Raw genomic sequence first — 24,708 nt, 5'->3', positions numbered from 1 at the left:
CTGTGCGGCCGTGGGAAAGTTGATGTGAGTTCATGCAGTCAAGCATGAACTCACATGAACCCTCTGAGGGCACCGCGGCTAATTCAAATGAACAGCTGATCGGCATCACCTGATACCTCAGCTGTTCATTTGAAATAACCGGCGGGAAAGCGCAGCACAGAACGGGAAAGCCGGCGGTGAAGTCTTTTCACTGCCGGCTTCCCCGCCCGGGTCCTTCGCTCCTTGGTGCTGCGCTCCCCGCCCGGTCCTAATTTACGATCGGGATGGGAGGTGGCGAGGGGAGCGGAGGATCGGGGTGGGAGGCTGCGGGGAAGCAGTATGGGGCTGCGTGATTGTTTAAAAGCCGGCGGCTTTTTACCGCGCGCCGGCTTTTAAACAATCAGGAGAATTCTCCCACGCTGGGATGGCATTCTGATGACAAGCTGGATCGCAGCTGAGCGCTGCCATCCAGCTTGTCATCCTTCAGAGACACTGCAGAGCGCAGGCATTATGGGAACTTCCGATTCCGGTATTCGATATTATAAAAGTATCGGAATTAAGTATCGGAATTCCGATACAGTGAATATCGGCCGATACCCGATATTTCAGTATCGGAATGCTCAACACTAATCATCAGACAATCCATAAAAGGGTGGAAAAGGGGTCAGCCAAGTCAGGAGTGTAGACGTCCCGTCCCGTGTCACTAAAACTGATTTCTCACATCATATCCCTAACACCATTAACATGACACTCACAATTTGAAGCAACACTACTGTCTACTGCATTTGTGATCGCCTTCTTCGGGGCGCTATGCATAAGCGAATTAGTCCCTCAATCCAAAATTAGCACCAGTGGAGGCTTATTACACCAGGACGTAGTCATAGCCAATAATGCAATACGTCTACGCATACATAAATCGAAAATGGTTCCAGCGGGCAGGGGCACTTGGGTACTTCTACAACCCACAAACGGTACACTGAGTCGGGTAACAATAGTAAAACCATATCTAACCATCAGATCACAAAGTAATTTGTTCCTATCACACATTGATGGGACGCCATTAGCAAGATACCAGTTCCAAGCTATATTTAATAAATGCATAACATCGGCAGGGAACCACCCCAAAGATTACGGGACACACTCATTCCGCATAGGCGCGGCCACAGAAGCAGCAAGAGCAGGACTGTCAGAAACGGAAGTTCAGAGGATAGAGAGATGGTGATCCACGTGTTTGGCAAGATACATAAGACCGGACTTGTTATCCTAACGTGGTTTGTTTCTTTTACAGGTGACGCTAAGCCAACAGTGTGGGTGATAGGCCACTCGTATATATATTGGGCAGATTAAAGGGCGAAAGTCCGCCCAGGCGGGAGGAAATTAGAGTTTCATAACACATATTTCAACTGGAGAGGTATTAGAGGCCTGCTATGGCCACAGGTACTAATGGAGGTAATCAAGGTAGGGAGAGAGGCAAGATGTCTGGTCATCTTAGTTATACAGGCCGGGGGAAACAACCTAGGTCATCACAAGAGCGCATAACTAATGGCAATAATGAAACTAGACACTGAGCGCTTCAGAGAATTTTTCACAAAACTAGCTATAGTATGGTCAGAGATTGTGCCGATAGCGGTATGGCAAGGTGCGCGAGACATCACGGCCATCGAACGGACAAGGCGGGTAATAAATATTCGGATGGCAAAATTTAGAAGAGACAGAGGCGGTGTAGTGGTACGACACCGACAACTGGAAGGAGATAAAGCAGGCCTCATACGGCCCGACGGTGTTCACTTAATGGATATTGGACAGGACATATTCCTGTCAGGACTCCAGGACGGAGTGGAACAAGCGTTAAGAGTGATGGGTGGGGGTCAGAGTCCTGCATACGAGTACGCAGGATCCTCCGTGGCCTGGAAATAGAAAGGACATGTTGGAGAGTTACACTTGTTGGCCAAGTTGCCGGAGTGGAGACCCAGGGCATGCTGCAACAAGCTGAATTATTTTAGAAATAAAATGTCTTTCTAATGGAATGAGTATAAAGAGTTAATAAAGCTGTGACCGATCCTCACCCATCCAGTTGTAAGAGTTACATTATTGTATTGTCAAGGAAAGGGGGGCGGTAGGGGGGCTGAGCGTCTGGGTTTGGTTGGGGGTCCCCACAGTCTGCCTAGGCTAGATGCATTTAAAAATTCTTATTAGATACACAGGCGGTGCAGCTTGCTTCGCAGCTGGGCTACTACGCCCAAAGTATTGCCTAGGCTAGATGCAGTTAAAAATTCTACGCTGACTAGCAGACACTGAAGATTTGGAGCAGACCTCTGAGTAAACAGCTCTTCAGACTCAATCATCTGTGTTACCCCAAGCCATAGTGTATGTAGTTTCTTACAGTTAAAAGGGGGGGGGGGGAGCGACCCAACCCACCTGGAATTGACGATGCCAACGTCACGTAAGACACAGCAAGGGGACTCCAAAAAGAGTTTCCATTTTTTCCCAAAATTGTGGCACAGACACCACTTAACCCTAGAACGCATACCTGGGGCCTCGCAGTCCCCGCCCTGTTAATTGTTTTCTATTTTCTACAAGATTACTTTAGTTAGAATTTTGAAACTCTAGGTATTCTTCATGTATATAGTTGTTTGTCATTTGAGTTTGAGTTATTCAGTGTTATTTGCACACGGGCTTAAAAGGCCCCAGGTATATGAAAGTGTAGATTTTTATGGTCATGCGTTCTAGGGTTAAGTGGCATCAATTGCCCCACAGTTGCTTAAAACGGTTGGTGAGGTGATATTACCAAATCCTCAAGCTTTTAGCCTCCCAAGGATAACACAGGATTAGAAAAGTCCTTGCGAATCCATGATTTGTTCATCTTTATGAACGTGAGTCTGTCTACATTCTCAGTGAACAGCCGCGTGCGCTTATCTGTCAGCACACCATCAGCAGCGCTGAACACACGTTCAGAGAGAACACTGGCTGCAGGGCATGACAAGATCTCCAAGGCGTGAGTGGCGAGCTCCGGCCATTTTTCCAGATTGGAATACCAAAATGAGCAAGGGTCCAGTGACACAGTCATGGCTTCGATGTTCACTTGGAGACACTCCTGCACCATCCTCTCTAGGCATTGACTATGTGTCAGACTTCTTGTCTCCTGTGGCCTTGCAAAGGATGGTCTAAAAAAGTGGTGAAACGATTTTCGTGCACCACTGGTGTTTTGTGGAAAAGCACATGTAAGATTCTGCAACAGCGTCTGCAGATACTCCTGCATGCGTCAATCCCTTTTTATGGCAGGAATTATTTCGGCAAATTTACTTTTGTACCGGGGATCTAAGAGTGTGGCAACCCAGTAGTCGAGATTACTTCGAATTCTGCAATCTGAGGGTCATGTTGCAGGTAGTGCAGCAAGAAGGCACTCATGTGTCTTGCGCATCCAGGAGGACCAAGTCCTTGTTGTGTTGGTAGCGAGGTAAGAATTATGCTTCTTTCCTCTGCCCTCTCCCCCCAACCTCGCACAACAGAAATGTGATCAAGGTCTCCCTCATCTGATGAGTCTTCCATGCCCATCGCCAGTTCATCCTCCACTTCTTCCTCGGCTCCTGCACCTTCCTCAACAGTTTGGCTGCTACCATGCGCCCTGTTTAATCCCTCTCCCCCACCCTCCCATGCCTGCCTCCTTGGTGCTGCCAACCTTCTGGACCTTGGAGATGTTATCCCTTCCGCATACGACTCCTCCTCTACTTCCTCCACCTCCTCTTGTCCGACCACCTGACTCTGAATTCTGTTTAATGTGTGCTCCAGCATGTAAATCACCGGAATAGTTATGCTGATAATGGCATCGTCGTCAGCACTAAACATCTTCGTCGCCATTTCAAAACTGTGCAGAAAGGTGTGTGGCGCCCCTGAGGGTGCAGTCACCACAGAGTTACTGCATCTCACCCAGAGGTGTGGTATCTCACCCTCAGGTAAGGAAGACGTATGGCTCGGGACCTTAACACCTGCATCCAACACATACCCGCAGTGGGGTTAGGGCGAGATTGCTCCTAAGGGAGAGCACAGTCCCAGGTCCCTAGCTGGTGGGAGGATCCTATGTAGTGGGTGCTTAGGGGAGCAGCTTAGGGGAGCACATGACAGGGAGAGTATAAATAGGAAGCCATCTTAGAAAGAGCAAGCCAGTCAGAGGAGGAAAAGTGACAGGAGCAGAGGCTCGGCATGAGCTCTGCTCCAGAGGCGGGCCTAGCCTGGGAGGCCCAGGACTGAAGGAGAGAAGAGAGGAGTGGGAGCAGGAAGTCTCCAGGAACCGAAGGGACCCTAGGGCTACGGGCCGTGCAGAAGGCCACCTGTACTCCCGCTGCTACCAGGAGGTAGAGGGGTCAGGCCAGATAAGGGGAACCGGTCCCTCAACTAGAGGAGAAACAGCAAGGCTCAACTAGAAACCAGAGGCTGCAGCATTTCATGTACTGCAGGCAAAAGTCCACACCAGTCTCACTAAGAAGGTAGCCACATAGGACCCAGGGGACGGAACACAAGTCACCCGCCAAGGCCCGAGGATACCGGATAGAAGTGTCACTGGGTGTGAGGTGCAGGGAGAAGGCCAGAGAAAGGACACACAGAAGGGGGTCCTGCTAAGTACTCCGGAGCTATCTGGGGGTGGACTGAGCCCCTCACTGAGTACGCACAGCACGACGGGTGAGATAGCTCTGGTACCTGTAATCTGGACTGCAACAACTGTGAGTAAAGATCTTGGGACTGCATCACACGGACTCTGTGTTCATTACTGACTCCCTGCACTACAACCACCATCATCCACCCACACTGCCCTGAAGCTACACTCTTCCTGTGGTGAGTAATAATACCATTGCAGCAAAACCACCAGCTTCAGAGGACTGTTCCGCAGCGGCGGCCCCTTTGGCCGCACTCCACAGGTGGCGTAGTCGGACATTATAAAATCCATATATACAAATTACCGTTGGATTTACCGCCCTGGGTCACAGACCGGGTCACCGCCACAGTGACTACAACCCCCAGCGTCTACCGGCCCGGCTCCGGGTACCCCACGGCCCAGGGGGCGCGTCAACTTCATAGGTCCCTGATCTGAGACCACTCCTGCTGTGTGATTTGCCCCACCTCTGGATCTCGTTGGCCCAGGCTATACGTCAGAAACTATTGCACCAGGGCTTGTCGGTGCTGCCACAGTCGCTGCAACATGTGCAGAGTTGAATTCCACCGTGTCGGCACATCGCATTTCAGCCGGTGAACTGGCAGGCCCAACGACTTCTGTAGAGATGTAAGTCGTTGAGCTGCGGGATGCGAACGGCGGAAGTGAGCACACAGCGACCGTGCCCTCTGCAGAAGGCCATCTAGTCCGGGATAGTGGGCTAAAAATTTATGGACAACCAGGTTCAACACGTGAGCCATACAAAGCACGTGTGTAACATTGCCCCGGCGAAGGGCCGCACCCAGGTTTGCAGCATTGTCGCACACGGCCTTCCCTGGTTGCAGGTCCAGTGGAGACAACCATTCATGAAACTGGGTCTCCAGAGCTGACCACAAGTCCTCAGCTGTGTGACTCACATTTCCCAGACATTTCAAAGTAAACACTGATGCCATTGAGCACTGCTGCCAGCATAGTAAGGAGGTGCGCAATTAGAAAGCAGGTGGCATTACCAGACAGGCTTTGGGTGCAGGTGGAGGACCGAGAGGAGGTTGAGGAGGCAGAAGCAGTGGAGGAACTTCTAGATAAAGAGGATTGACGTACAACTCGCGTGGACGGCAAGACTTGGACAGCAGCCCCTTGTCCTGCTGTCACCATAGTTACCCAGTGCCCTGTCAGCGACATGTAACGCCCCTGTCCATGCCTACTCGTCCAAGTGTCTGTGGTGAAATGCACCCTGTCACACACAGAGTTTCTCAAAGAAGCGGTGATGTTGTGTGCGACATGCTGGTGGAGCGCAGGCACACCTTTCTTTGAGAAGTAGTGCCGACTGGGCATCTGGTACTGGGGCACTGCGACGGACATAAGGTCTCAAAAATCCACTGTTCCTCCAGGCGGAAAGGCAGCATTTCTGTAGCCAACAGCTTGCAGATGGTGAAATTCAACCTCTTAGCTTTCTCATGGCTAGGAGGAAATGGTCTTTTACTTGTCCTCATCTGAGGGACCGAGGGCTGGCTGTTGTGCTTTGACGGGGTTGAGTAGGGTGTCCCTGGCAAACTGCCGGTCTGTGAGGAAGATGCAGGCGGACATGTTAGGTTGCCTTGATCCAAAGGTGGTGCTCTCGATGTCAGAGAGCTCTCAACACCAGCAGGTGTTTCCACTTCCCAATGAACTGACGACCTGCCAATCACACTGGCTGTTGCAGGTAAAGAGGTGGCAGGTCTGCGTCCAAAAACATGTGTGACTGCTGTCCCCCCAGTCATAGAGGATGAAGAGGCCGCGGATGCACAAGATGGGGCAGACGGTGGTTGGCCCAGCCTGCTAGGCCGCATTGTAGCACAGTGAGCTTCCCACTGCAACTTATGCTTCATATCCATGTGACGGTACATGCATGAAGTACTCAAACTATGGATTTTTTGGCCTCTACTTAGCTTTTGGTGACAAATATTACAGATAACACGAGTTGGGTCATCCTTATCGATATGAATAAATGCCCAGGCTATGCAAGGCTTAGAGCCCATGCGACCTGAAGAGCCACTACGACTTGTGGTCAGAGGCGGAGTTGTGGTTGAGGATGCAGTTGTTGACGTGCTTCCAGTACTCCGTCTCTGTCCAGGAAGGCGCAACCTAACCTCGTCGTCAATAGCATCTGTGACGCCCCGCTGCGCTTGGTATCACAGATCCTAGAAGAGTGTATTGATGGAATCCTCCACAAGAGGCCCCCATAAACATTCACACATCTCCACCTTCCACCTCAGACCAGCAGAGGGAGCCCGTTAGGGATATAAATAGGGAAGGTGGAGCTAGGCAGTTCAGTTCCTCTGAAGAGTTCCTGCAGTAGAGAAGCCTAAGAGAGGTCAGTCTGCAGTGGAGCTCAGTCTAGTCTAGAGAACTCAGTTAATAGTTCAGCAGTGGAGCACGAGGCTCCTGCTAGCTAGATTCAGGGAGCCCAGATAGAGCTTAAGGTGTGCCAGCGTCATAAGATCGGTGAAGCGCGGCAAGCTGCCGTTAGTGTGTATAGCCTATTGAGGGCCCGAGTAGGCCGAAGGCGAGTGGCGAGTTAGTACATAAGGGGCAGAGGAGCTTAACCAGCTCACCCCGAAGCATTTACCGGACACCGGATCCGAGCTTACCGGGATCTCTATGACCCAGTAAGGCATAACCGGAATCCCTGGAGAACTACAAGTCCCAGGATCGCTAAGGTGCTGATACGTAACAGAGCCAGGAGACGCTTAGGCCCCGCATACTGGGAGCGTGAACTTCAAGAGAAGGCCCTACCACAAGGTCAGCCAGCGCAGGACAGAGACAAAGTTAGGCCTAGCTCCAGGCAGGAGGGAAAATTACTGCGCAGAGGCAAGAAACAGGAGGCCCTACACCCGCTCATTGGGGAGGATCCTGATATGCACCCTTCACCCTACAGTGCTCCAGGATGTGCCTGAATTTCCTCCAGTAAAAGGTACTGAAGTGACTACCGTGTCCGTTTCCGTTCTTGCTCTGACCCAGCTGGGTCTCGCCTGTCCTGCATTCCCCCTGCATACGCTGCCCTGAGACCTAGCTCCACCTGTGGGGAGCTATACCATCGAGCTGCCTTATCACGGGCCTCAGTGGACTGCTGCAGCGCTGGTGCTTCTCACCAGATACCACAGGTGGTGTCACAAACTCTTATAAAATTAACAATTATCCACCCTTTTAAAGAGTGACCCCAGGGTATGGGCCAGGGAGCCGACCACCGCGACATCCCAAAGGCCAGGCAAAGGCCCGGGTGACCTCATCGACTGGCTGACTGTGGGTTGACAGTAAGTGGGATCTCCAACCTTGTCGTCATCACCCTGTGTGTTATCACACCCGTCGTCCTCAAAGCCAACCTCTTCCTGCCCTGACCGAAAAGTCAAGTTGTCGCTCCAATCAGGTATTTGAGTCTCATCATCGTCTTCATCATTGTCTCCACCAACAGGAGTTACAGTTTGGGAACGAGGGTCTACATTATGCTCAGAACCTTCTTCATCTGGTCCTGGATCCGACTTATAAAGATTCTGGGCATCAGTGCAGATCATTTCCTCGTCTGGATTAACAGAAGCTCTGGAGCAGACCTCCGTTTCCCAGGCTATAGTATGAGTAAACAGCTGTGCAGACTCAACCATCTGTGTTACCCCATACTCAGACGGGCAGCTGGAGACTTGGGAGCTGTGAGGAAGCAAGTCCGATTGGGGTGACACCTCTGAGGACTGGAGTATTTGTGATGTTGAAGTTGAGGTGGAGGAGAGCCCACTTGAAGGAGCACTTGATATCCGCTGAAGCACCTGCTGTTTTTGTGCCTCATCTGGAATTTGTAGCGATGGGCGTGTCCGTAACAAAGGGATCGTATCACATTGTCCACGAAAAGAAGTCGACATGTTAGTTTGGCTGGAAGATGGTCTTTCTTCTGCAGATGTTACTCCCCCCCCACCTCGGGGGGCTCGACCCACCAGCGGACAGGCACCAGTATTAGGAGAGGGGGGCTGGCCGTCAGGGTCCACCGCGGCTCTGGCACAAACCCGGCGACACGGAGGTGGCACGGGCAGGAACGGACTGGCCGTGTCGGCTTCTCACTTTTTGGATTTTAGAAGGGCATGACATGCCTATATCTGTGTCTCCCCCTCCTTTTACTCCTCCACCTCTTTTCTTTTCGCATGACTATATGTACTTGTCACTTTTCCATGTGTTAGTTATGTCTTCTGAGCAGTTTGTCAGCTTTTGGACACCTTTGAAGGTGTTTTCTATGTGTTTCTATGTGTTTTTGTTTGCCTGCCATTGGTTTTAACGGTGTTCGAAGGTGTTCGACGAACAGTTCGGCGAACACACGGGTGTTCGACGAACCGAACCGAACTCGAACACTACGGGGGTGGCTCAACACTAATTATTATAAATGCACCAACTACATATTGGGATAAGAACTTAGAGATGGGAATAATCCTTTAAAGAGGGCTCCTGTTGGTGGGATGCCAGCAAATAATGCCACTAGACTGGCCCAGTAGGCTGCAAATAATATATTTCCATGTTCAGTTGGTTCCTAATTATGGACAGAAAAATCTAGAAACAACCCCACATTCTCTGCAGCTTGACTCTATAGCCAGCACCATTACTGAGTGAACACCATACTGTACAATATTAAAAAGTCGAAACAGTAGATTAATTGTGTTAGAAAACCCTGATGTGTAAAATGTGTTGAAGAATTACACCATTGTCGTGTTTTGAAGGATTTTGTGCCTCTTTACCAAGACTTTGAAAATTTCTACACAAGAAATATCTACATGCGCCTCCGTGATGCTTTTAATCGCCCCATCTGCAGTGTCCCAGGGCCTCAGTTTCACCTAATGGAGCGAGTAACGGATGACTACAACTGGACCTACAGGTGATCGTTCTGCTGTTTCTGTTTTTAATAAGCTTCAGTTAATTCTGGTTCATTTATTCTACTTGTCCAATGCTGATTTTAGTGAAGAGAGCCCTCATCAGGGAGAATGGTCGCTATTTCTATTTCCCACATTCTGTGTTAGGGGAAATTCAGACATCCATTATTTTTATAGTACAAATAAATGCGTATCGTTGTTTCTCATTGTTTTGTATTCGAATTTAATCAGTCTTTCAGTTTTTACTATCAGTATTTCATCTGTGATTTTTCACATATTAAAAAAACTCCAAAACATTGCAAAGCTTCTCTTATCTATTACCATGTTAGTCACGGACAGCACGCAGACTGCTCAATGATGCCAGTCGTCATTTCCATAGACCCATAGACTTGTATGGCTAATTTTGATTCATAACTCAAATGAAAAATGGACAAGTCGCCTACATTTTTTTGCGGACACAAATATGTACATATAGTGTCAGATTGAGGAACATTGGGCCCACCAGAGGACTTGATTCTGAGAGGCCACCTTTCATCTATACAAAACTAATACATTATCATTAAAGGAGTTTTTAGGACTTGGGCTAATTTTCATCAGGCACTTTATCAAGTGGTATAGCCGTAATATGCACAATGTTAGGATTCAGTACTGCTAGCTTATTCGATCGGTTGTCACATGATTGCTCAGATACTGTTGAAATCCAGATGGTGGCACCAGGTTCTCCCTCACTCAAGAGCCCCATAGCATCTGCAAGGTCTGCACTATAGACTCCCCTGAAGGAAGCCAGGGCCCACCGGAGGATTCTCTGGTTCTTTGGTGGTCCAGTCCAACACTGTATACATATGAATAGCGCCATAGTTTATAAAAGTTACATTTCCTACCCATGAAAACCACGGATAGAACACATACGTAACTCATGGACATCTGAATAAGGCCTTAGTTCCCACACGTAACTATTAGAAAAGTTAATATATATATGTAAAACAATCTCTAAGAACATTTATACTCCTACCAAAAACTCTCCACTTGAGATCTGAAGTCTGGCCACCATTTTCTCTTGTATAATGTATTTTTGAGATAGAAGTGACTATACAGGAGAATGTAAATCCAGTGTGGCAATCCTCAGCCCTTGCTTGTCTGTTGGAGTGCACAGCTTCTGTCATACTAATTGAAGATTTGGTTTGATTGTAGGTACACTGGAAAAGTCATTAAGGATGTGATAAACATGGGATCCTATAACTATCTGGGTTTCGCAGAAAATAATGAAGAATCCTTGGACACAGTGAAGAATATATTAGAGAGATATGGTGCTGGGGTGTGCAGTACCAGACATGAAATGGGTAAGTAAAGTAACACTTCAATGCACACTCTTAGGCCGGTTTCACTCGTTCAGCATTCACAGTCCGAGCATGGATCACAATGACTGGATCAGCCTCTGGTCTCCTGACCTGAACTCAACAATCTCATATGGGTCTATAAGGCTGGCGAGTTAGTGCCAGAATGTCTGTGACCAGCCTGTGCATAGTGGTCGGACGTGTGAAATCAGTGTTAGGCTACCCAGACACAAACTTTTAAATTTGTTTTTAAGGCATTTTTTACATTGGTTTTTGATGTTTGTTTTTCTTTAATCCATATGTTTTGTATTTCTTAGTTGCGCTTAACATTATGTGATTCATTCCCCTCATGAAAAAAAAGCCACAAACTCAAAAAAATGCATGTGAACTGGAAACTGCCACCAAAAAAGCATCATATTTCATTTGATATTATACTATTGCAGGGGTGGGATTCAAATTTTTAACAACAGGTTCTGTGTTTGTGTGTAGGAAAACCACACCCATTTTTTAAAGCCACATCCTTTTTAAGCCACACTCATTTACACACACCTTTTCCTCAAACATATACAAGTAGGGGCGCAGTCAAACAGTAAGCTGAGGTACCTAATTTTACCACAAAAAAACTGAGAAAATGTATTGACTAGAGTATAAGCATAGGGTGGGAAATGCAGCAGCTACTGGTAAATTTCCCCATCCTGATAAGTATGGCACCCCTCATTCCCAATTCTGGTATGCATGGCCCACTCATCCCCCAATCCTGGTACGCATGGCCCCCTCATCCCCCAATCCTGGTATGCATGACCCCCTCCTCCCCCAATCCTGGTATGCATGCCCCCTCTTCTCCCCCAATCCTGGTACGCATGGCCCCCTCATCCCCCAATCCTGGTATGTATGGCTCCCTCATCCCCCAATCCTGGTATGTATGGCACCCCTCATCCCCCAATCCCGGTGTGCATGGCCTCCTCATCCCCCAATCCTGGTATGTATGGCCCCTTCATCCCCCAATCCTTGTATGCATGGCCGCCTCATCCCCCAATCCTGGTATGCACGACCTCCTCATCCCCCAATCCTGGCATGTATGGCCTCTTTATCCCCCATAGTATGGTCCCATCACTGCACATATAAAAATAAAAACACTTATACTCACCTTCCTTCCTCACCTCTGCTCCAGCGCTGCGTCTTGTCAGCCAGCAGCTCATGTCGGCATCTGAGCAGTGCACGCTCTCAGATGCCGAGGTGAGCGGCTGCTGCCAGCACATTCACTCTTCTCCACGCCAGGACTACGGGCGTGGAGAAGAGTGAATATGCATTCTCTTTAGTAGCAGGCACTGACAACAGGAGCCACGGCTCAGTGCTCTTCCATGCCCACTACTAAAAAGAATGAATATTCCCTCTTCTCCACGCCCATGGGAGTGGAGAAAATGGAATATTAATTTCCCTTTAGCAGTGGGCACACATGGTAGCTGCAGCAGTGGCTACTGCCTGTGCCCTGCTCCTCCACCGCCGCAACCTCCCTCCCTCACTGCTATGGAGCCCCTCGGCTCACGGGACCCATAGCAGTGGCGTGGCCTGCCGCCATTGGTGGTACGCCACTGGGTCACTGAACCAGATCGTGTTTATGGATCTCCTCGGTTCGGGGAACCGGCTGCTCTTCTAACAAGCGGTTCGATCGAACCGAGGAGAACTGGCTGAATCCCACCCCTGTATTATTGACTACCAGAAAACATTTGCTTGTACTGTCGGTCGCATTATGTAACTGCAAGATAAATGACTTTGCAATATCAAACAATTTATGTGCAGGTAAAAAAGACACATTAATGTAAAATATGGCCCTCTTTCCTACTAAATTATCAGTCATAATTTTAATCCAAATATGCTATGTTTCGGAGAAATTTTGGACTGGGGATTATTTGGGCCCACCAGAGAACTTGATTCTAAGGGTCCACCTTTCATCTATACAAAACCAATGTATTATCATTAAAGGGGTTTTTAGGACCAAGGCTAGTTTTCATCAGGCACTATATCTTAAGGTTTATAAACAACCGCCAACATATCAAATAATCAAAAGACCGGGTTGGAATCCCGGATAACCGGGGCCTACCCAGAAAGCCTACTCAAAACATATTAAAACCAAAAGAAAACTAGGAGTACAGGAGTACAGTTGGCTTGCAAAGAAGAAAATTGTTTATTAGTCAATAGGTATACAGTACCAAATGTTAAATATCATAAGTATAAAAAGGGGGGACAAAAAAGTGCAAAGTGCCTTAACCAAGGCCCCCAAGATCTAATGCGTCCCATCCCAGTGCAATAAAATTATTATAGCCACCAAGGAGCCCACCTAACTATTCAGGGATACAGATATAGAGTGCTCCTAACAATTTCAGACCGCACTCATCACTAAAGTAGTGACCTGAGTAGATGTGGGAAAAACTCAACTTGCCAAGTAGAAAAAAGGTATGTACTCACTGCAAGGATAAGGCCAAAATGGATGGGAACGCAAAGAGGGGGGGGTCCACAGGGTAGCAGGCGCACCTCGACGCGCATTTCGCTGTCACAAGGCAGCTTTCTCAAGACTTCCTCGATGCGCCGAGGTGCGCCTGCTACCCTGTGGCCCCCCTCTTTGCGTTCCCATCCATTTTGGCCTTATCCCTGCAGTGAGTACATATCTTTTTTCCACTTGGCAAGTTGAGTTTTTCCCACATCTACTCAGGTCACTATTTTAGTGATGAGTGTGTTCTGAAATTGTTAGGAGCACTCTATATCTGTATCCCTGAATAGTTATGTGGGCTCCTTGGTGGCCGTAATGATTTTCTTGCACTAGAATGGGACGCATTAGATCTTGGGGGCCTTGGTTAAGGCACTTTGCACTGTTTTGTCCCCCCTTCTTATACTTATAATATTTAACATTTGGTACTGCATACATATTGACTAATAAACAATTTTCTTCTTTGTAAGCCAACTGTACTCCTAGTTTTCTTTTGGTTTTTACTATATCTTAAGGTATTGCCATAAAATACACAATGCTACGGTTAAGCTCTGCTTGCTGGTTGGATCGATCACCACGTGACCGCTGATATGCGATTTTCACTCTTGTGGTCACGTGTCGACTTGCTTTTCTTCTCTGAATGTTAATACTGAAGCATTGACAGGAACAATAAGACAAGGTAGTTGGCATATGGCCACAAGTATGCAAATTGCACATAAGCGATCACATGATGACTGATCGAACCGGTAAAGAAAGACGAATCCTAACCTAATATAATGATACAGTGTGTCACATTTCCGCCTTTCGGTGTGTCTGGAAGCAGTGAGTGACAGCTCAGCCGTCCAATCTAAGACAGGGGCGTGCTGAGCTGTCAGTATGGTGATTGACAGTTCAGCTGTCCAATCAGTGCCAGGCCATGCGGGGGCTTCCTCTATGTGTCTGCTATTCGAGTGATTATCTGACTATTTAGCTGTCTCTCATCTCCAATTAGTGGCTGTTGTAGCTTGTAGTGTGTGCTTGCTCTGTACTTTGTGTTCCTGTATTTGATCTTTTTTTGCTCGACCTTGGACCTCGCCTTTGACTATCCGTTTGCCTTGCCGTTGTGTCTTAATCTGCTACTTTCCCGGAATTCTGACTTCTGACTTTGATCTGACTATGCCTTTGCCTTATCCCTTTGTTTTTGACGAGCCCTCTTGGTTTCTGACCCTGGACCTCTGGACTACCCAGACTCACGGCTTGTCCGTGAGTAGTAACTAGCATCACACAGTGCCTGCAGAAGATTAACCCTGGCCTGCAAACTCCTTTATTGATAATGCAAAATGCACACATTGGAGAAAGCTGTGCAGTGTAGCTCCATAAACGTTTTAAAGTGTTAGACCCCCCCCCCCCACCGATCCAATGCTGATGACCTATCCAACGAATAGGTCATCAATATAATTTTCCCAGAGAACCCCTTTAAAAAATAGTTGCATGTACTGTACCTTAATTGCTAACAATAAAAATTTCACCTTGTCCCACAAAAGAACCAGCTGTCATATAGTGTCAACCACAAAGCATTAAAAAAAAAGTTTTAAGTTTTTTATTTTTTTATAAGCAGTAAAGCATGAAAAACCGACATAAAATAGGTATTGCCATAATCATAATGCCCCATAAAACAAGAACTCATACAGCTTTGTCAACAGAAAAATAAAACAGGTATGACTCTGACAAACAGACATGAAAAAAAAATAAATAGTGGCCACGGCAAGAAGGAGATGATATCTGGAATTATTATAATCATACATAATATATGAAATAAAAGAAATAAAAAGTTAATGTAAATACATGCACAGTACAGCGACAAAGGCAAGTAGAGTATGCCCTGCACTGGGGAAGCGGGGAGGATTTGAAGACCAGAATACATGACTACTTACAATACCAGCAGTGCCCCATGAGTGTAATCAGCTTACATCACACAATATGCTAGCAGGTTAATTATATATCATGCAGAGACAGACCATGTATACACATATACAGGTATAGTAGAGGCTTGGGAACATAAAATTAAGTGTGGGATTATCTTTAATACATATTTTCCCAGTCAGTGAAAGGACACTAACAAATATACAAAAAATCAAATATACAGATGTAGCCATAACGCAGCTAACACAGCACTGGGATATAACCGAGCAGAAAATTGTAATTTGACACCTAACTTGAGATCGCTCAATGGCTTTTGCAATGTTAACTTATCTAAATCCATTTAGAGTACGTGAGATAACTTTCTTGCAAAGTTATCAAGATGGCGCTCTTTTTATATAGTTAAACTTGGCTCACATATTCACAATTGCTCCAGGGCATACATGGAAATCATGGGACCTAGTAGTAAAAGTCCTAATTACCCCGTCCTCCTCCTAAAATATATATATATATATATATTTGGCCAAGTAGTCAAAGAACTCACAGCTCATAGACACAGACACAGTAGGGCATAACTCCCAACTTTTATAGACAGGGACAGGGACAGGTGTTGTGGCATGTACACAGTAATTGTGCCAATATTAAAGCCCCCTAGTGTCTCACTTACTACGATATTGCTTTCATAGCTCTTTGTGAATATGATGCCCCTAAAAAATACCCCCCTCACATACAGTATGAGACATCTACACTGAATTTATTAAAACACAAGCACAGTGTGGAATTCCACTTATTTCTTAATCCAGCTTCATGTGTTCACCATGATTCCCATTTCAACCTACGTGCCATCTATGTCATTATAACAATCTATTAGGATTGCTACCCATACCCTATTACCTCACGGGTCTTGTTACCATACAGGCCCAAATATCGTGTTATCCATATCATGGGTGTGTTTTAATGGGAGCTGTGATGTCACACTTTGCATTAAAATACATTGTTTTTGAGCTTAATATATGATAGGTACAGCAGTGGTTTGTATGCTGTTTTACTATCCAGGTATACCCAGCTTTTCCTGTATTTTTTCCCCATTTTATTATGTGTGTGTATATATATCTATTCATGTTTCTTTTTAAACATATTCTAATAAATAGATTTTAGTCTTTAAAAAAAAAAGCTCTTGTTCTTTAGAGTTAGTTCTGTTTATGCTTTTTTGACCTAAATTATTTAGGATTGAGGATATTGGTATAGACCCTATAATCAGTATGATTGCCCACCCACAGCTTCCTATATACAATATATTGACCTTAAAGATTTCCTTTATACATTATGATGGCCAACAGCTCCTCTATTAACAGTATGAAGCCACCACAGCCTCCTATACACAGTGTTATGCCCCCACAGCTTTCTATATACAATATGATGCTCCACTACTCCAGTCTCTATAGTGAGTGATCTGATGATGGATACAGCCGTTGCAAAAACATCAATAGATCGCACCTGCTGCACCCAGTCTCAGAACCACAGGCTAAATGGTGGGGAAAAGAGCTGTCAGCTCTCTCCTCCACCATTGTATTCAGCATTATCTGCATCCTGACGATACAGATACCATTTATAGTCCGGCACTGAGCTGGGGGGCCCGATAACTTTTGGCCCTGGGTTCCTCCTGACTCAGAGGCCCAATAGCGGCTGAAAGTCTGCAGTTATTGACACCCCTGAAGAAAAGGCCAAGCCCAAAGAAAAGGCCAGGACCCACTGGACCCACCTGAGGACTCTCCGGTCATTCTTTGGGCCAGTCTGATGCTGCTTCATAGATATTAAATCAAATAATGGAAATGTATGTATTTTTGGACTCTACCTGAAAGTAATGTCAAAAATTTGACTTTTCTGAAACCCCATTGTGAATGCACATACTGTAGTTACACCATAATGATAATTATTATAATTCCTATATTGTTATTATTATTTTATTTTATAAGGCTATGTGCCCATGATGCAGAAATGAAGCAGAAAATTTCTGCAGCATTTCTGCATCTCCCTGGCAGAAAAAACGCATGCGGATTGTTCATGCGTTTTTCCTGCGAAATACATGCGGATTCACATGCGTTTCCGCATGCGGATTGACAAGCGCTTTCAAAGCGATTTTAGCATCACTTGGAAAGTGCTGTCTACTAGGTCACACTATATAAATCCATGCAAACAGCATGGATTTATATAGTGTGACCTGAGAGAATGGTTAAAAATAAAAAAATAAACCTATACTTACCTTCCGATGGCCCGCCGTGTGTTGCTGCGCTCCTTCCTGGCTGCCAGCTAATCGCGGGACACTGCACTGAAAGACCTGCCGTCACATGACTGTGACGTCACCACAGGTCCTTCAGTCCTGCCCGCAAGCACAGGGAAGTAGTCCGGGGGCCGTCGGGAGGTGAATATAATCTTTATTTTTTATTTTATTCTTGTTTTTACAGTTTCTATGGTACCCGGGTCCGGAGGAGAGTCTTCTCTTCTCCACACTCGGGTACCATCCGCACATTAGAACGCGCCAATTACACAAGTACAGATGCAGTCTTGCGGAATTGGTGCATTCTAATGCAAGTCAATGGCGGCGAAAACGCAGCGCTTCCGCAAAATAATTGGTAGTGCTGCAGTTTTTTCCGCAATGATAACCCGCAGCGGAAATTTCCGCACATGTACACAGCACATGCGGATTATCGTTGGGGAACATTACTGCCCTTCTACCATGCGTTTTTAATGCGTTTCCGCAGCGTTTCCGCCATCAGTACATGAATGCAGCACCAGAACCACTATTGGTAAATGAACCACCATCAGTAGATGAATACAATACTAGAACCACACTTTTCCTCCTCTACATACTGCCCACAAGATACTGTGCCTTCCCATTAAATTCCCTGATATACAATAAAAGTACCTATAACCTTTCGCTCTATAAGGCGCTTACCTTTCCCACTTCGGCAGCAGGGTGACAGTGGCAGCAGGGAACCAGTGGCTGAAATGTGACTGCCTCAGCCGGGTGACGACCTCTGATCAGTTATGGATTGGTACATTTGTACACGATCAGGACCACGTTCAGTACATGACTCCATTATCAGATCCACTGTCAGTACATGAATCCAATTTCTCCATATTGCCTCCAAAACTCTCAACTCTCCATACTGTCCCCCACACTCTTATCTCTACATACTGTGCCCCCACTTCTTCATATTCTCCTCCATGCCCTCACCTGTTCATACTGTGCCCCCACTTCTACATATTGTCCCCACGCTCTCACCTCTCCATACTGTCCCCCCATGGTCCCATCTCTACATACTGTTCCTCTTTTCTCCATACAATCCCCTCCCACTCCCACTTCTCCATATGGCCCCCACTCGCTACAAATTCTCCATCCTGTTTCCACATTTCTCAATATTGTCCCCCACGCTCCCACCTCACCATACTGTCCCCCCCACTTCTTCCTATTGTACAACCACTTCTCCATATGGTCCACTCATGCTCCCATTTTGCCATACAGTCCCTCCACCTTTCCATAATATCCCCCCTTCTCCATATGGTCTCCCACTCTTCTATATTGTCCCTCATTTCTCCATACTGTGCCCCCACTTCTCCATACAATTCCCCCACAGTCCCACTTCTCCATATGGTCCTCAGATGCTTACAATTCTCAAATCTGTTACCCCATATTGTCTCCTACACTCCCACCTCTCCGTACTGTCCCCCTATTTGTTCATATTGAACACCCGTTTCTCCATAATGTGCCCCACTTCTCCAAATGGTCCCCACACTCCTCCATATTGTCCCCCATGCTCCCTCTTCTCCATAATGTCCCAACACTTCTCCATCTGGTCCTCCCACCCCCACGCTTCTCTCTCTCACAATTTTCCACACTGCCTCATTTGCAGGCAAGATGCATCCTTTGTAGCTCTGTAGCTCAGTGATCTGACAGCCTCAGAGTGATGAGGTCAGCAGTGTGCGACCTCATCACTCCACTGCACTGCACGTCGCACCGGGGAGATGACGAGCACTCCCCTCCTCAGAACGCTGCAGTGTTGCTCAGATGTATTCACATCTAAGAGACGTGAATACATCTGAGCAGTGAGCACAGGGATGCCGTGCAGCCGTGGCTTTGCTTCAGTGTATCGGCGTAGCGTAGATCTGGGTGGGTGCCCCGTGAGCATGGGGCCCGGGACGACCGCACCTTCTGCCCCCCGGTAGCTATGCTACTGGTCTTCCCATGCAGATAAAGATGTAGGTGGAGACTTATGAAACTGTCTAAAAGAAATAATGTCTTAGACAGTATCATAAATCTGTCAATTTCACATTTACTTTATAAGAGAGCAGTGATATAGTAGGTGAGACAGAATACAAAGACTGCTGTATACATCAGATAGGATACACTGAGACTGCTGTATATACATCACATAGGATACACTGAGACTCTGCTGTATACAGTATGTCACGTATGATACACTGAGACTACTGAATACATCACATAGGATACACTGAGGCTTTGCTGCATACATCACCAAGGATATAATGAGACTGCAGTATGCATTACATGGGAAACACAGACTCTACTATATAAATTATATAGGATGCACTGACAGTGCTCTATACATTACATAGGATACAGAACTCTGCTGTATACATCACAAAGGGTACAAAGAGACTGCTGTATACATCATATAGGATAGACTGATACATCACATAGGATACACTGAGACTGCTGTATATACATCAAATAGGAGGCATTGAATCTGCCGTATGCATCACATAGGATACTCAGGTTATGCAGTGTACATCAGGGGACAGCAGCTTTATGTCACTGATCTATTTATGACTGTTGTTAGATAGCAACAAGAGCAATATGATGAGACTTTGACATTATGGAAAACGTAGTCTACATTAGGTCATCCATATCAGTGGGAAAGAAGGAATCAAGATAAGAGACAATCCAGAGATGGCACATCAAGTACATCACGTATACACAGAGCATACACAAAAAACCCTCTACGTTATTATCTAATAATTTCCTATGCTGCACTATGTAAGCAAAAATACTTTAAAAAGATGTATCTTAATTTTCTGTTGTTGACATACAGTTTTTATTCTTTTTAGGACACATGGATAAAATTCAAGAACTGGAAGATTTGGTTGCAGAGTTTCTCAATGTAGACGCAGCTATGGTTTGCAGCATGGGTTTTGCCACAAATTCAACAAATATTCCTGCTCTAGTTGGAAAGGTTGTGACATTCAGATCAGTTATTACCATGTCTGTTACTAACAATATGAATTACCCAGATTTGTATGTAACAGTAAAAAACAATAAATGCAATGCATTTAAAAGTTCAGACAATTACCGTAATACTAAATAATAATCCTGCAAAGACAACTAAAGGTATTCTGCAAAGTTATTAAGTTTCAACTCTATAGGCAATCATTTTTAGATTGGCTAGTGTCCCACTACCAGGAACCTACCAATCACCAGAACGTAGGACGCAGCACAGCTAACATCATCACACCCATAGACAATGTATGAAGTAAAAAGGTGTATGTGTGGCAGGCCACTCTATGCCACTTTTTCTCGGGTGAGATCGTGAACCAGGGAGAACCAGGGGGACATTAGTGGGGGATGAGGGTCCAATAGGTTGTACTAACACCAATCTAAAAATGATCAACTATCCAGTGGATAGGTGATAATATTTGTAGACTAAAATAACCTTTCCAGGTACCACACAAACATTTTGAGATGTATTATTGTGTCAAAGGTCTGGGATTCATGATGCTTTATCTTTCAGTGACAAATATTTTAAAATTGCAGAGCATGCCCATAGTGTCTCATTTTGGGGGAGAGATTGCTTGACATACCAGAAAGGCACATGTATATTGGTCGGGGAACCTGTGTTATTTACATCATTGTTGCACAACCAAAAGTGACTATGGGGCCAGATGTGTAACTATAGAAGGTAAAAGGCTTGTAGTTGCATTTGCCCCTTGGGCCCTTATGAGAAGTCTAATACTAATAAAGGCCTGTTATAGTTGTTGGTCATGTTAAAAATGTTGCACAAACTTCACGTCACCTAAGACAGCCATTGATATGGATTTTATGGCCGAAAGTCTTCCTAATTTATCACTTTTGGTCGATGAACTAACATAATCTTATATGTATTGTTATATATATTTACAGGGCTGCCTTATCCTTAGTGATGAATTAAACCACACCTCTCTGATTCTTGGGGCAAGACTTTCTGGAGCTACCATTCGAGTTTTCCAACACAACAGTAAGTGTCAGGGACAGAGAAGAGAGGTTAGAGCTGTAACTTCTGTACAGTGTCGAGTGGCCTGCACTGAGTCTTCTTGGTGAGTAGCTTGTCCTATGCCGGACCTCTGCACTGTATACTAGTTACCAAGTATCAGATATGCTTGCATGATTTGGCTGATGCAGAAGTTCCATTCATTGTCTATGTACAACCCCTGGCAAAAATTATGGAATCACTGGGCTCGGAGGATGTTCATTCAGTTGTTTAATGTTGCTGAAAAAAAGCAGATCACAGACATGGCACAAAACTAAAGCAATTTCAAATGGCAACTTTAGGGCTTTAAGAAACACTAAAAGAAATCAAGATAAAAAATGTGGTACTCAGTAAGGGTAATTTTTTTCAGACCAAGCAGAGGGAAAAAATTACGGAATCACTCAATTCTGAGGAAAAAATTATGGAATCATGAAAAACAAACAAACAAAAGAACACTCCAATACATCACTAGTATTTTGTTGCGCCACCTCTGGCTTTAATAACAGCTTGCAGTCTCTGAGGCATGGCCTTAATGAGTGACAAACAGTACTCTTCATCAATCTGGCTCCAACTTTCTCTGATTGCTGTTGCCAGATCAGCTTTGCAGTTTGGAGCCTTGTCATGGACCATTTTCTTCAACTGCCACCAAAGATTTTCAATTGGATTGAGATCCGGACTATTTGCAGGCCATGACATTGACCTTATGTGTCTTCTTTCATGGAATGTTTTCACAGTTTTTGCACTATGGCAGGATGCATTATCATCTTGAAAAATGATGTCATCATCCCCAAACATCCTTTCAATTGATGGGATAAGAAAACTGTCCAAAATATCAATGTAAACTTGGGCATTTATTGAAGATGTAATGACAGGCATCTCCCCAGTGCCTTTACCTGACATGCAGCCACATATCATAAATGACTGGAAATTTGCATGTTATCTTCATGCAGTCATCTTTATAAATTTCATTGGAACGTCACCAAGCAAAAGTTCCAGCATCATCACCTTGCCCAATGCAGATTCGCAATTCATCACGGAATATGACTTTCATCCAGTCATCCACAGTCCACAATTGCTTTTCCTTAGCCCATTGTAACCTTGTTTTTTTCTGTTTAGGTGTTAATGATGGCTTTTGTTTAGCTTTTCTGTATGTAAATCCCATTTTCTTTAGGTGGTTTCTTACAGTTCGGTCACAGACATTGATTCCAGTTTCCTCCCATTCGTTCCTCATTTGTTTTGTAGTGCATTTCCTGTTTTGGAGACATATTGCTTTAAGTTTCCGGTCTTGACGCTTTGATGTCTTCCTTGGTCTACCAGTATGTTTGCCTTTAACAACCTTCTCATGTTGTTTGCAACAGCTCTCCAAGGTGTGATCACTCCATTCTAGATGCAGACTAATGAGCAGATCTAATTTGATGCAGGTGTTAGTTTTATAAATGAAAATTTACAGGGTGATTCCATAATTTTTTCCTCAGAATTGAGTGATTCCATAATTTTTCCCTCTGCTTGGTCTGAAAAAAATTACCCTTACTGAGTACCACATTTTTTATCTTGATTTCTTTTAGTGTTTCTTAAAGCCCTAAAGTTGACATTTGAAATTACTTTAGTTTTGTGCCTTGTCTGTGATCTGCTTTTTTTCAACAACATTAAACAACTGAATGAATATCCTCCAAGCCTGGTGATTCCATAATTTTTGCCAGGGGTTGTATTCTTATAACAATGCTTTTTCTCCATTGAGATGATTGTATGTGACCAATAAACATTGACTACCTTTATTTTACTTACCAGTAACTACACACATGGTCAAAATTGTTGGTATCACTCATTTAATGAAAGAAAAACCCACAATGGTCACAGAAATAACTTGAATCTGACAAAAGTAAAAATAAATTAAAAATCTATGAAAATGAACAAATGAAAGTCAGACATTGCTTTTCAACCCTGCTTCCACAGAATTTTAAAAAAAATTAAACTCATGAAATAGGCCTGGACAGAAATGATGGTACTCTTAACTTAATATTTTGTTGAACAACCTTTTCAGGCAATCACTGCAATCAAACGATTTCTGCAACTGTCAATGAGACTTCTGCACCTCTCGACACGTATTTTGGCCCACTCCTCATGAGCAAACTGCTCCAGTTGTCTTGTGTTTGAAGGTTGCCTTTTCCTGAAGGCATGTTTCAGCTCTTTTCAAAGATGCTCAATTGGATTTAGGTCAGGGCTCATAGAAAGCCACTTCAGAATAGTCCAATGTTTTCCTCTTAGCCATTCTTGGGTGTTTTTAGCTGTGTGTTTTGGGTCATTATCCTGTTGCAAGACCCATGACCTGCGACTGAGACCAAGCTTTCTGACACTGGGCAGCACAGTCTTGAGATTTCATTGTACCCTGCATAGATTCAAGACACCCTGTGCCACATGCAGCAAAGCAGCCCCAGAACATAACAGAGCCTCCTCCATGTTTCACAGTAGGGACAGTGTTCTTTTCTTGATATGCTTCATTTTTCCGTCTGTGAACATAAAGCTGATGTGCCTTACCAAAAACGTCCATTTTTGTCTCATCTATCCGTGGGACATTCTTCCAGAAGCTTTGTGGCTTGTCAACATGTAGTTTGGCAAATTCCAGTCTGGCTTTTTTATGATTTTTTTACAACAATGGTGTTCTCCTTGGTCGTCTCCCATGAAGTCCACTTTGGATCAAACAACGACGGATAGTGCGATCTGACACTGATGTTCCTTGACCTTGAAGTTCACCTTTAATCTCTTTAGAAGTTATCCTGGGCTTTTTTGTTACCACTCGTATTATCTGTCTCTTTGATTTGTCATCAATTTTCCTCCTGCGGCCACGTCCAGGGAGGTTGGCTACAGTCCCATGGATCTTAAATTTCTGAATAATATTTGCAACTGTAGTCACAGGAACATCAAACTGCTTGGAAATGGTCTTATAACCTTTACCTTTAACATACTTGTCTATCATTTTCTTTCTAATCTCCTGAGACAACTCTTTCCTTTGCTTCCTCTGGTCCATGTTGAGTGTGGTACACACCATGTCACCAAACAGCACAGTGAGTATCTGTAGCCCTATATACAGGCCCACTGACTGATTGTAAGATTGTAGACACCTGTGATGCTAATTAGTGGACACAACTTGATTTAACATGTCCCTTTTGTCACATTATTT

At 45.1% G+C, this 24,708-nt stretch overlaps 1 protein-coding gene across 2 annotated transcripts in view; it reads left to right on the top strand.

Moving 5' to 3' along the window:
• The window catches only part of LOC141257563 (serine palmitoyltransferase 3-like), a 95,410-nt gene that overhangs the window by 58,480 nt on the left and 12,222 nt on the right, over positions 1-24,708 (top strand). For both annotated transcript variants that reach the window (XM_073672217.1, XM_073672216.1), the window contains 4 exons: positions 9,358-9,512; positions 10,699-10,847; positions 20,356-20,480; positions 21,425-21,518. In XM_073672217.1, the coding sequence (XP_073528318.1) occupies positions 9,358-9,512; positions 10,699-10,847; positions 20,356-20,480; positions 21,425-21,518 (523 nt within the window). The remainder of the gene's footprint in view (positions 1-9,357; positions 9,513-10,698; positions 10,848-20,355; positions 20,481-21,424; positions 21,519-24,708) is intronic.

The sequence above is a fragment of the Phyllobates terribilis genome, unplaced genomic scaffold (genome assembly GCF_046119375.1).
Source record: "Phyllobates terribilis strain yellow unplaced genomic scaffold, ASM4611937v1 Scaffold_3__8_contigs__length_932513732, whole genome shotgun sequence".
Taxonomy (NCBI): domain Eukaryota; kingdom Metazoa; phylum Chordata; class Amphibia; order Anura; family Dendrobatidae; genus Phyllobates; species Phyllobates terribilis.
Note: the sequence above shows the minus strand (reverse complement) of the source record. Positions and strands in the feature narration are given on the sequence as shown.